This window comes from Lolium rigidum, chromosome 3 (assembly GCF_022539505.1).
Source record: "Lolium rigidum isolate FL_2022 chromosome 3, APGP_CSIRO_Lrig_0.1, whole genome shotgun sequence".
NCBI classification, from domain to species: Eukaryota; Viridiplantae; Streptophyta; class Magnoliopsida; order Poales; family Poaceae; genus Lolium; species Lolium rigidum.
The window spans coordinates 379,618,442-379,632,269 of NC_061510.1; the positions used below are offsets into that span (position 1 = coordinate 379,618,442).

A 13,828-nucleotide genomic window follows, 5' to 3' on the forward strand; every position below is an offset into this window, starting at 1 on the left:
ATTATAGCATGACATATAAACATTTATCATAAACATAGAGATATAAATAATAACCACTTTTATTATTGCCTCTAGGGCATATCTCCTTCATTATGTTCCTCCTTACATAAAATATGCTCAAGAATAGCAGACCCCGCTCGATCAATCAGAGTAGCATCATCGGAATTAGCCAAACCAAGTGACTCCCAAATTTCCTTTGCTTTTGGACACCGAAATAATAAATGGGCAATATCCTCTGGTCCAGAACTGCATATCGGACATTGTCCCGACGTTCCAATATGACGGTTAACCAATGTACTTTTCACAGGGAGTATACCATGCAACGATCGCCAAATAAAAGTTTTAATTTTGCTTGGAAGTTTTAATTTCCATACAATTTTCCAGACCGGATTTGTAGCTGAAACCCTTGGAATAGTGAGCAGTCTTCCTGTTGAACCAAACTGATATCTCCATTGAAGGTGATAGGCAGATCGGATAGTATACATGCCATGCTTACTAAAACTCCAAGAAATAAAATCCTCAAAACCATGGGTATTCAAAGGGATCCGCAGAATTCTGTTAACATCCAGCCAGAAGTTGACTTAATTCCCTCTTAATGTAGTAACTTTTCGATCATGACTTGAGGGGATCCACGGATCAGACCAAATATTAATCTTATCCCCATCTCCAACTCTCCAGATATATCCTCTCTTGAATGTGGGTATACTAGCAGATATACTCTGCCAAGTGAATGAACAACCCCCTCTCAGGCCTGCCCTCAAGACATTTTTATCAGGAAAATATTTAGCCCCAAACACACGGGCACAAAGAGAGGTTGGGTCAGAAATAAGTCTCCAAACTTGTTTACCCAACATAGCCAAATTAAAAGAGTGGAAATCCCTAAATCACATGCCCCTTCCTTCTTCGGATAACAAAGTTTCCACCAATCATACCATTGCATTTTTTTGCTATTATCATCATCTCCCCACCAGAATTTTGATATTGCATCCATCATTCTTTTGCACACCCCCTTGGGAATTAGAAAAACAGACATTGCATAGACCGGGATTGCTTGAGCCACTTCTTTCAACAGAATTTCTTTTCCTCCAATGGAAAGGTGTTTCTCCTTCCAACCATTAATACGTTTAATAATCCGCTCAATGAACTCCTCAAAATTATCACTCCTATTTGCTCCAACCAAAGCTGGCAAACCTAGATATTTGTTTGAAAGGGCCCCCGAGTTGATATGAAGCTCTTCACAAATTTCTGCTCTTAGTAGCACATCAGTATTTGGGGAGAAGACTATACTAGATTTTGGTAGACTCACCATCTGTCCCGAATTCACACAATAGGTATCCAGAACTCGCTACAAGGAAGTTGCATTATTCATATCCGCCTTCATGAGCACTAGGAAATTATCAGCAAATAAAAGGTGTGAAACTGACGGTGCATTTCTGCACACCCTAACCCCATCAATGCCACCGACTTCTTCTTCATGCTGCAGAAGACTAGACAAACCTTCTGCACAAATCAAGAACAAATAAGGAGAAAGAGGGTCTCCCTGACGGAGACCCCTAGTAGGAATAAACATATCCATCTCAGAATTAAACCGGACCTGGTATCTCACCGATCTCACACAAGCCATCATAATAATAATCCATATCTCATGAAAGCCCAACTTGTGCATCATATTTTCAAGAAAAATCCACTCCACTCTGTCATATGCCTTGTGCATGTCCAACTTAACTACACAAAAACCCGACGCCTCAGCTCTCTTATTTTTAATAGCATGTATAGACTCATACGCCACCAGAACATTATCTGTAATGAGCCTCCCTGGCACAAAAGCACTTTGCATCGGAGAAATAACCTCGGGTAGAATAATCTTCAACCTTAGAGCCAGCATTTTTTATATGATTTTATAAATCACATTACATAAACTTATCGGTCGAAATTGAGATATCAACTCTGGATCATCTATCCTGGGAATCAAAACCACCGTCGTGTCATTCCAACCCTCGAGGATTATGCCAGAATTTAGAGCTTGTAGAATCTCCTGAGTAATTTCATCGCCACAAATGTTCCATATTTTTTTATAAAAGATTGCATGAAGTCCATCCGGGCCAGGAGCCTTGTAGTCCCCAATACTAAAAACAACTTTTTTCACTTCGTCGGGCGTAAAAGGAGCCAACAGTTGGTCATTCATTTGGTTAGACACCTTCGGCACAATTTTTTCCAATAGGACCGGTTCTGTAGCATAAACCTCAGAAGTAAAAAGATTAGAGAAATAATCCAGAACATGAGATTGGAGCAAGTCCGTACCTTCAATCCAATCATTATTAGAATTATTAAGACGCTTAACATAATTCTTCTTTCCTCTAGCTGTTGCAAAATTATGGAAAAATGAGGTATTACGATCACTTTGTTTGAGCCAGTTGGCCCGAGATCGCTGAAGCCAGTAGACCTCTTCTTGTTCAAGCAGTAATTCAATCAGTAAAACCATCTCCTTTGCCTTAGCTTCACTGTCATCCGATATCGGACCGCTCATCGCGTTATCAAGTTCTCTTTGAGCATCTCTTAATTTTTTCTTCGGCTCTTTACAGATCGACGTATCCCATGCATGCATGGCGCCATGCAGATGGGCCAACTTGGCCAGCACGCCACCCTGTTGGACCGATGAGGATGCCTCGGCCTAGGAACGCTCCACCAATTCTTTAAACCCTTTTTCCTTTAACCATTTTGCCTCAAATTTTTTCGATTGATTGCTCCTCTGGACATTAGGTGCTTGATAATATGTATCAAGAAGAATTGGCCGATGATCAGACCGAGAATATTCCAAGTGTTGCAGGCGGGAACCTTGATGCATAGTCATCCACTCCCCATTAGCTACCGCTTGATCCAATCTTTCTCTGATACGTCCTCTCTTCCAAGTGAATTGATCTCCCGAGAAACCCAAATCCTCAAGGCCACAATCTGAGAGAACATTACGAAAAGCTTGCATGAAGTTGTGAGGGCGAGGGTTACCACCCTCCTTCTCATTGGAGTATAGAATTTCATTAAAGTCACCAAGGATAACCCGCTGAAGATTAGAATCATTTCTGAGGCTTCTCAATCTGTCCCAAGTCTTATATTTGTCTTCCCATTTGGGCTCCCCATAGATACCGGTAAGTCTCCAAATTTTTGTACGACTTTCTCTAACCTTGACATCAATATAATTAGGATGAGAATAAATCTGTTCTATTTTGATTTCCTTTTTCCAGAATAGGATCACCCCTCCACTCCGAGAGGTAGTCGGATTAACAATCTTGTTGTCCATTTGCAATCTTCTACGTAAGGAGTCAGCCGGATAATTATCAAGGTGGGTCTCCGACAAAAACATCACCTTGGGGGAATAGCGCCTATTGATATCCATAAGCGCTCTAACTGTCGGGTCATTCCCCAAACCCTGACAGTTAAGACCTAATATCTTCATTGCGTCCCGACAGGGTCATCCTGTGACCCCGCCGATCCTAATGAAGAGGAGTTAGCTCCATCCTTCTTTGTGCGCTTAGCACGATCTTTTTCCACCTCAGTACCACTAGGTTCCAATGTGTTTCCATCAGTTGCCATAGCATCAGTTCCAGTAACAGTCTCAACAGTTTCCACAGACCTGGAGAAGTCAGATCTTTGTCCCCTAATTCTAGGGCTCTTTTCGCTAGTGGAACTAGTGAGTCTTGCTTATCAACCTCCATGTCTTTCTTCTCCGGACTGGACGCCGTATACGTAGTTTCTGGATCATTGGGTTCAGTAGCATTAACATTATTTTTTGCAGCACCATCAACCAAAGCTCTCCCATCAACAAAGGCAAGAGCATTGTATCGCCAACTTGGAGGGTTGCCCTCGCCACGTCCAGCAGACACACCCTCACGCCCTCTACCTCCCATCCTTCCACGGCTGTTTCGATCACCGGAACCACGACCAGATGAACCTCCACGACCACCTCCAATACCTCTAGCATGCCAAGAATACCAGTCTGCCTTCAGAAAATCTCCCCACTTCAGTTTTTCTTCGTCAAACTCACCGGTGCCACACTCAAGATGAGTATGACCAACGAATCCACACGCACCACAGAATCTTGGCATCTTCTCGAATTTTATAGGGTAGATTTCCCTTTCACCCTCACGGGATACTGAGACAAACCGTGCTAATGGCTTTCTGACATCCAATCTTACTCGCACCCGAACAAAATTACCCGCCCCTAGAACATTGAGCCGAGTTTCCACCACCTTACCAACTTTCCTCTCTGTTAGATTCTTGATGAAGGATTCCTTCCGATAACCCACTGGAATTTTGTTAATTTGAAGCCAGGTTGTAAAGAAATTGAGATCAACAGTTTCAGGAAGAGCTAGTCCGTCATATGGTTCAATTGACACAACTGATTGTCGGAACAGCCATGGTCCGCCCCTCTCAACCTTCAGCCAATCCCCCTAACAGAAACACTGAATTGTAAATAAGTTTCCTTCAAGATGATTAATTTCTACCTCTTTTGCTGGGCTCCATGCCACTTTCATGTTGTATTCAAAAGCTTGGGAACTTTTGCCAGAGCCATCCACTTCAGCCCCTCCTTCGGAGCCTCAACTTGATCTTCAAATATTAGGTCATCACACTCGTCCTCATCAATACCCATCCTGTGTAGCATGTCGTCAATTGCTTGCGGTTTCTTGATCCCCGATCCGCCGGCGGCGGAAGATGAGTTTGCAGACAACTCCATGGAATTGCCCACGAACAGCAGCCCCTGTCCCGTCTGGCCACAGCCCACACCACGCAGGAGGCGCGCTCGCGATCTTCAAGCAGGAAGAGAAGCCAAACGGAACCAGAACCTGGGAGAGATCGAGACCAAACCAGAACCCTAGTCGCCTAGGTCAACAACCCTAATCGCCTTAGAGACGAAGAGGTACACGCCTGTACATCTGTTGCTACAAGTTTTTTGGCCCGCTGCATTTGGTTTAGTTGAGATTTTTCAAACTATTTGTCGAAAGGAATGGAGTTTTCGATCCCGGCAATGACAACTAAGTAAGTGGAAATAGAAAGTTGTGGGCCGGCTAATATCCAGTTTCGATCTCATCCATTAAGGCAAGTACAGATCCCAGAAATCCTAACTTATGTTTCTACCTGATAACTAATCATAATCACATTTCAAACATTAACTTTATCTTTCTAAAACTTGTGATAAATCATGTAGTAGTCATCATCATTCAATAAAAACAGCACGGTTCTTGTTGTAAACCATTGTCAAAGTAGCAATAACTGGTAAGTTTGCAGAGTTTCGCGCTTCAGTATGCCAAGCTAATCTAATCAACTATGTTATTCCTTGTGTTGAACGACCTTCTAGGTATATTGGACAGTCATCCTGGCTGTCAGAAGGAACATCAACTTGTGTTCCACAAATCTTCTGGCTTTGTGATTGAGCTTTATGGGATGACCCGTGAACCTCCTCAGCTGCGCGAGCTGAGCTGATAGCAGAATTGTTGCTTTCTTGAAGTTAAATAGATTTTCAGAATCTCCGCGATATTAATATATGCTCTTTATCGAAAAATAGATTTTCAGAACTACGCTGAAGCTTTGTCATGCCCTGCCACTGCTCCATCTGATGGATGAACGCCCTTCAAACAGAGTCCCTCTGAGGCCCGAAGGTTTGCTGGCGAAGTCTCAAGAAGGCGCCCAAGCGTCCCCAGTTCTCCAAGCGTTGAGGATACTCATTGTTGTTACTTGTTAGAGTCGTTCACTGCCAGTGTTTCCTCACTTGAAAAAACCTTCTTCTTGTCATTTGTCTGTGCTGGACGCCACAAATTTGTAATAGTCGTTTTCTGAAAGCAATTTTCTTGCCGTTACAAAGACAGTTTGCAACCGCAGCGCTGACAACAAGCAATCATTGACTGAACATCTATGAAGTCACTCTGAAACCTACCAACAGAGATGTACATAACGCCGTGGCAATTTTCAGGGTGACAGTTGCTGATCCAATGGAGATCGGAAGATGAAAAAATGCATTACCTTCTTGATAGCTGGTTGGATTACGATCTAATCGCATTTCAAATGATATAATCAATATATGACTAAACAGGTTTGGAAATTGTGCTCTCCTTTTTTTATTTTCAAGATTGTGAGCTTGGAAATCATGCTGCTTGACAGTGGCAATGCAGAGTTGCAGACTACACAAACACTGGCAAACAGAAATGCAAAGGCAGCAAAGCGACCGGTTCACGCGAAAAACCAACCGAACCAAACAAAGCCCATTCCAATCTCCACTATTGCGGCCTAACCGAGCCCGAGCCCACCACCGGAGCCGAACCCTCCGTCCCCAGCTCCGTCCGTCCATGTCGTCGTCGTCGTCGCTGATCCAGGGCATCTCCATCTCGGTCTCCGACGACGACGAGGCCTCCGGGAAGGTGCGGGTCCGCGTCCGCCGCAAGCGGAACCGCCCTCCCGCCTCCGCCCGCCGCCGCTTCCTCCGCCGCGCCGCGCGGTGGGGCGCCCCGTTCCTCCTCGCCTTCCTCGCCGTCTCCCTCTTCACCTACGAGTACTACCGCCTCTCCCCCTTCTACGCATCCTCCTCGCCCTCGCCGCCGCCTCCGCGGGCCGCCGGCAACCTCACCCGCGCCGCCCGCAACGCCGATGGCGCCAGGAAGTGTAAGCTCCCTCGACCGTTCAACCCTAAATTGGTGCGGATAGACTGCTTCTTACTTTAGCGGTTTATTTGGCACTTCAATTCGCTGATCTGTATTGTAGGTGTGCCGATATTATAATGTGTTGTTCAGTTGCTATGATGATGACCTAATGACCATCTTATCTGTCTCTAGTTTTATATTCATATATACTGTGGAGCGATCCTCTTTATTCTTTACATTGTGCATGATGCAAGCTGATCTGTTGATCCGAGTTTCCCACCGGTGGTGTTTACTATCTACTTGCAATGCTTGTGAATAGAATAGATAATGTCAAGTTGGCCATACGCGTTTTGTCTGAATGGTAAGGATAGTCACAGTGAGATGCAGATTTATCCTTCAGCCTCAGTACAACTGTACAACGTATTGTAAAATTTATTCTGATACACTAAATTGATCTGGTCAAAGTTATTCCTGTACTGAATGATAGCAAATGTCAGCTGCTAACTTTCTCTTGTTTAGTACATCTAGGCTCTAGCCCATGTTTTCCACTGATTCTCTTGATTTCTTCGGGTATATTTTGTGATTTTATTCATTTCCAGTGTGATCAATTTTTAGATCAAACAGCAGTGTAATAATTATGACATGCGCTTTCCTGATGAATTCAGTGCTATATTGACAGCATGCCTGAAGATGCTCGATCCTGAGATGCTTCGGAATCTGGAACTTCCTGAAACCCGTGCACAAAATCTGCCAGTCAAGAAAGTTGTGTACAGGTCCAGTCTGCCCCATCTTGAAGATAACATTTCATCCAGTATGACGAATTCACGATTTAATTCATTCACGGGATATCAGACACTGACTGAAAGAGAAGAAAGTTTCAAGGTTTTGTTCAGGCTCTATATTTCATGAAGTTTTTGAAAATTATGTAAGATATCAGAGTTGCTCTACGGAATATGTACTTGTTTAGTATGTGGATAACAATGCCATATCTGCATTTGTACTGATTCCGGAACGTTAGAAAGTAGATACTGCATGATAAACACTACTCCATTGTGGGAAATTTATGCTCTAGCTGCCATTTTCATTGTTCCTGCTACTAATGCTGCAGACAAAGGAAACTACAATGGTCCACTGTGGGTTCTACAATGAAAATGGTGGGTTCAGAGTTTCTGATGTAGATGAAGATTACATGAAATCCTGCAGAGTTGTTGTAGCTACTTGTGCATTTGGTGGAGGGGATGACCTTCACCAGCCTATAGGGATGACAGAAGTGTCTGTGAAAAAGGTCTAGCATTTCTCTTGCGTTGGATGTTGTTGTCTTGAGCTTCTTTCCTATTTGTTAACTGATGCTTGTTGTTCTTCTAGGTATGCTATGTTGCATTCTGGGATGAAGTCACGCGCTCAGCTCAACAGGAGGAAGGTAACAAAATTGGTGAGAATCTCATGATTGGCCTTTGGAGGATCATTCTTGTAAGAGATCTTCCTTTCACAGATCAACGGCTGAATGGGAAAATTCCCAAGGTATAATCTGAAAACCTGTGCCTCCATTGTCTTACTGGCAGAAAAATGTTAGTACAAGCCTCAACATTCTGTTTCACACTCTATGGACACTGTAACAGCTACAAGAAGACTGTCTTACATATATGATATATCTGCATTTCTATGATCCCTGCATATGGTGTTTGTTTAGGATGAATCCTTCTTGTCATAAACTGACTTCCATTTTGGTGTTCTATTCTCTTCAGCTGATAAGTCATCGCCTGTTTCCTATGGCAAGATACTCGATTTGGGTAGATTCGAAATCTCAGTTCCGGAGAGATCCGCTGGGAGTAATTGAAGCTCTTCTATGGCGTTCAAACTCTTCATTAGCGTTATCGGAACATGGAGCTAGGAGTAGCTTGTATGATGAGGGTAAAGCAATTGTTAAGAAACACAAAGCAACTCCAGAAGAAGTGAAAATACAGTTGGATCAGTACCGACAAGATGGCATCCCAGATGACAAACGATTCAACGGAAAGAAAGGTTGGCTTCTAATCTTGGCCTGCTTACCATTGTTTGCTTTGACCATTCTTATCATGCCTTGCGTAGCACAACTCCTTAAATTTTATTGGCACTGATATAGTTTTCCTAACTTACTACTAGTTAGGAGTACTAGTGTCTTTTTATAGAACACACACATCAATATTACCTCTGCCTGGCTTTTGTGTTATGCCCCGCATCATGTCGCATTTGTGCTCTCACTACTGTGCAGCATTGAGGCTGGCCTGCCATTCATTCACTTCATAGGAAAAGTCAGCATGATGAGCTTAAAAGAGAACAGATAACACGAGAATGTCATATTTGCATTGCAAGCCAGGACATTAGGATGCTGCGCCACAGACGTACTGAAATAAATAAAATAGCATCGTGTGCTCTATAGATAACCATGTTTGGTGTTACTGATGCAGCTGTAGTTGTGCAAAAGGCATGAGCTTTAAAGTTGGCTAGTTGCATGCGTTCAGCATAAAAGGTAGTAGCTCCTTTCTGGCTTTCTGCACCTCAGCCAAATGATACAGGACACACCATTTTAGCCTCCGTACCCACATGCGGGCGGGCTACGTAGAACCAGAAGCATCCCCCAAACTAAACACAATGTTTGGCCCAAAATCATCATACATGTTCTTGAGGCCTTGCCATTGCCAGTGGTCCTCGGCACTGCATCGATGCTAATAAGTGACCCATTCATTTGCCTTTTTACTACTACAGCTCTCGCGGAAGCTTCAGTTATTGTGAGGGATCACGCTCCCTTGACCAACCTCTTCATGTGCCTGTGGTTCAACGAGGTGGTTCGGTTCACCTCCCGCGATCAGCTGAGCTTCCCCTACGTCCTGAGGCGTCTGAGGCTCCCCGGCGTCCACCTGTTCCCGGTGTGTGCCCGCAAGGATCTGGTTAACAGCTTCGGCCACAGGCGCAAGGTGAAGCCGCTTGCCAAGGACGGGAGATGAGGTTCTGAATGTGCTGATCTGGCTGTGTTGTCTTGACTGGAATTTTGTCATTTTGACAATGCAGAACCTCAATCTGCTTCGGCAGCACAAGCAGCATGTATAGTGTCATTGTAGTTCCTTTTTCTTCTCATCGATTTGTCGTGTGGATCCTGACGTAGCGTGAGGAGTGTGATCGTTCATACTCCCTCTATTTCATATCGTAAGACGTTTTGGCAAAGCAAATTAGTTTGCCAAAACGTCTTGTAATATGGAGCAGAGTGATAGTTCTTAGCCGGTGGTAGTGCAGTTCAGGAGTACAGAGGAGGAGAATGGCTTTTGCCCGATGTCGTTCAAGGCAAATATAGATCGTCAATTTGCCTTCTTTGTAAAAGAAAAAATCAAAGAATTTTGAGTAATCCCTAATTCAGTGCGTTAAATTTTTGCACTTGTAATCATCTACAGTTCATGTCCATTTTCTTGCCAATCCTAGTGTAGCTTAGCTGCTCCTCTTGAAATACATGTGCAAATTGTCTTGGCTGGAATTTTGATGATGCATAACTTCAATCTGGTCCACCAGCATTGTAGTCTTTATAGCTGTTTTTCGATATTATGTGTAATTTTTTTCCCGAAGATTACTTATTCCAAGTCGAGGTCGTTAGCTCAAATTCTGGCACCTGCTTCGTCTTCTGTACCTCTATTACTCAATTGCAACAGGGGGGTATTTTTTTCTTCTCTTGATTCCTACAGGAATCGAACTGCTTCTCATGAAACTCATGTTGCGATATCTGTTTTCTAGACGGCCAAGCTCGACGTAGTACGATCCAGAGCAGTTATTGGCGTACCTACTGGAGCATGCGTCTCCCTGCCACCACAAGATACGTTGCGAAAGTGCCGCTGCTGGCTGGCAGCAGCCGTAGCGTGGCAGTGAAGTGCGTCTCTTCTTTCGTCGCCGGCAGGCGCTCCTTTGCTCAGAGGCCGCATTTACCCTTCTGCGCTGCATTGAACCCTTCTGTGCTGTGCCCCCTGAACCCGAAGCCGTAGGAATGCTGGTAGGTGAGGGTGACCATCTCCAAAATGAATGCCCTCTGCAGCTCTGCAACCTGAAGCATAGCGAGGGGCTTGTCCTGTTTTCCCAGGAGGTCAGGCCAGCACCAGTAGAGCCAAAAACATTTACAGCCGTTTTCTTTGTCGGTATATCGAAAGCTGTCAGCGATGGAACTTTTTTGCACGCGCGTGACGCCGAAAAATCGAACCACGTCGTCGTTCAGGTAGAAAATGCTACCTCCACCCAAGGCTTAAGGGTTTATATTTTTGAAAAGTCAAAAGATGTAAAGTTTGACCATTTTTTTAGAAGAATCTATGAACAAATATGATATTTTGTACATACCATATAAAAATATATTTCATTATCTATCTAATGATATTGATTTTGTATTTTTCATGTTAATAATTTTTGATAAAAACTTGGTCAAACTTGACATAGTTTGACTTTCTAAAAAAAATAGGTCTTAAGTCTTGGGATGGAGGTAGTACGTACTAGTACGTATGACGCGTCATGTGGTCGAGCCTAGATAATTAAGGTCACGACCTTGTGCGGAGAGGCGACGTCGACCATGCGGCCAATGGCGTGCGTGGGTGCTGTTGTATCTTTCTTTTTGGCTCTCTCCTCCTCGCTTGTCTTGGTGGTCGGTTGGATGGGGAGCCGGTGTGGCGAGCAAGGACACTAGAAATTCTTGGTCGTTGACCACAGCGGCGGCGACACCATGGGTGCCGTTTACCTTCCTGGAGGCGTTGTTAAGGTCCCAACTCCCCACCCCTACCTTCGTCGCAGGTGAAAGCTCGAAATCCGTCTGACTGGATGGCGACGTGATGGGCGTTGTTCCCTCCTTGGATTAGCCGTCTTGGGTCGGTGAGCCCGTGATGGATGCCATGCTTGGAGGGATGTGTGGGCTATGGGGCTGGTGCGCTGGTGGCGACACTGGCGGAGACAACGGCTGCTTTGCGGTCATTGCCCTGGTCTTGTTGTATCCGCTCCCCTGCATGATCAGTGGCTGCCCCCAAGCTTTCCTTTTTTCGTCCTAGATGTCCTTGATCGAAGCTATAAGTTTTAGTGGTGTGCTCGTCACTGCGAGGAGGTTTGCTTGCTTTGGCTTTTCGAGGTGGCCACTTGGACATCTCATTCCCCTTATTCAAGGGTGAACGACTCCTCGTTTGACGGTGTTGCGCCCTTCGATCCTAGGCGAGTGGGTAGGGTCCCTCTTTGGTGAGGGAGGAGGATGATGCTCTTCGTTGTCACCTAAAGTTGTTCATATAGTGCTGCTCTCGGTGCCGACTAGTTGTTTTGATGTTGCTGTTTGCTTCCATCTAGGCTTCAAGCGAGGAGGACTTCGTCGGCTTCAAACAGAGCTTGTTTCTTATCTGTGTGTGTTTGAGTTGTGTGTGGTGTTGTAGGCTGTTACCAACATCCTTATACTTGGCCGTCTGACTTTATTAATTTAAAGTTGGCCATTTATGCCTTATATTTTAGATTGATGCTTCGGCTAGCTTTCTTAGTTCCATGCTCTCGTTATTGTACTCATGCATCTCCAGCGGCACGATGTAAACAGATCGACAGTTCATTTTGATCCGTAGTGGGCACCAAAAAATCCATCGCTGCGACCGACGCAAATGGAGCGATGCGCACAAACCGACCCATTTTCGGCCAAAACTTGGCTACAGACTCTAATGTGGAGGTCTCCGCGGCAATACCATGGTTTATGGACTTGGGTTTTAGGGGGAGAGCGCACAGTTGTTTCGTTGGTGTACAAATAACACATGGGACACGATTTACCCAACTTTAGGTTCCCGGAGTAAAAAACACTATGTGTTAATTGCTTGTCTGTTCTTGATTGATAGATGAGTTACAGGAGTGCCTTGATGGCTATGGTGATGCAGCTTGGTTCGTGGGTATCATGGCTAGTGTTGGATGCCTTTGCGATCGGAGGCCCCTCCTAGCCTTTATATAGGAGGCGGGTTCTTGCGTACCATGTACCATGTGATCGAGTCAAATACAAGCTAGCTATATTTCTGGTCTTCGGCTTCTCGGTAACTGTTAATGCTCCGTGATCATCTCGTGGGCCTCCAGTTCAACTGCACCTATTATAGTAATAGTGGATACCCGATAGGCTGATAGGGTATGCCCACGCCAGTCCCTATCCCCACCTATTCTCTCTCCTCTCTCGTGGTTTTCCCCTTGTGGACATCACCGACCGTCCCCTCCGCCACCCCTACCGTCGGCCCCTCTCGCTGCCTCATTGCCACCTCCCTCGCTGTCTCGCCGGAGTCGCATCGTGCCACGCCGGATTCGCACACCATCTCCTCCACCTTCGGCTAGCCATCCTGATTTAACCATGTTGTCGCTGCAAAAAAATCTTCGCATTTGTGGTTGGTCATGGGTGCTAGCTATGGTTTTGTCTGTTATATTTGAGATGCACAATAAACGAAGAACGAAAAGTAAAACACTGCAGGGGACACGAGATTTTAACGTGGAAAACCCTTGCAACACACAAGGGAAAAAAACCACGGGCGCCAGCCAGCAAAACTTCACTATTTCGGTGGTGTTTACAAACGCCGTGGGTGTACAATGATGCGATGATAACCCTAGCGGCGGCTTACAGGGAATATAAATAGGCGGTGGCAACGATCCAGTATCTGCGGGGGCTGCCGCCCCGCACCCCCGCGGGCGTCCCCGTAGGGCACGACATATGGGCTAACTCGACTACGCTACGCTCGGCCCAAGCCTCCGGCGACGGGCCTCGCTCCGCTCGTCGAAGTTAGCCTCCCTTTAGTATATGAATTTGGATCACAAAATAACAAACTCCACCTTGAGACAAATTCCTTGTAGCATGAACTTCAACAATCACCCGAATCAACAAAGAAAACACTTGTTGGCGCCAATAGCCACTTGGGCTAAACAAGTTATACCAACCAAGTTTGAGCAAAGCTCAAACTTGGACACAGGACGAGCTTAGTCATCATATCGACAGGATTATCATGAGTACTAATCTTGCATACCTTCACTTTACCTTTTGCAACCACATCTCTCGATTGCGTGGTACTTAATATCAATGTGCTTTGTCCTATCATGGAACATCTGATCTTTAGTAAGATAAATAGCACTTTGACCGTCACTCGAACAACTTAATGCAAGAATTATCTCCACAAAGCTCAGCATATAACCCTTTCAGCCAAACAACCTCT

At 45.0% G+C, this 13,828-nt stretch overlaps 1 protein-coding gene across 1 annotated transcript; it reads left to right on the forward strand.

Moving 5' to 3' along the window:
* The first annotated feature begins 7,394 nt into the window (after positions 1-7,394).
* On the forward strand, positions 7,395-10,012 carry LOC124700645 (probable hexosyltransferase MUCI70). Its single transcript, XM_047232739.1, has 5 exons — positions 7,395-7,551; positions 7,735-7,911; positions 7,992-8,147; positions 8,372-8,648; positions 9,372-10,012. The coding sequence occupies exons 2-5, from the start codon at positions 7,750-7,752 to the stop codon at positions 9,608-9,610; spliced, it is 834 nt and encodes a 277-aa protein (XP_047088695.1). The 5' UTR covers positions 7,395-7,551; positions 7,735-7,749; the 3' UTR covers positions 9,611-10,012.
* The last annotated feature ends 3,816 nt before the right edge of the window (positions 10,013-13,828 follow it).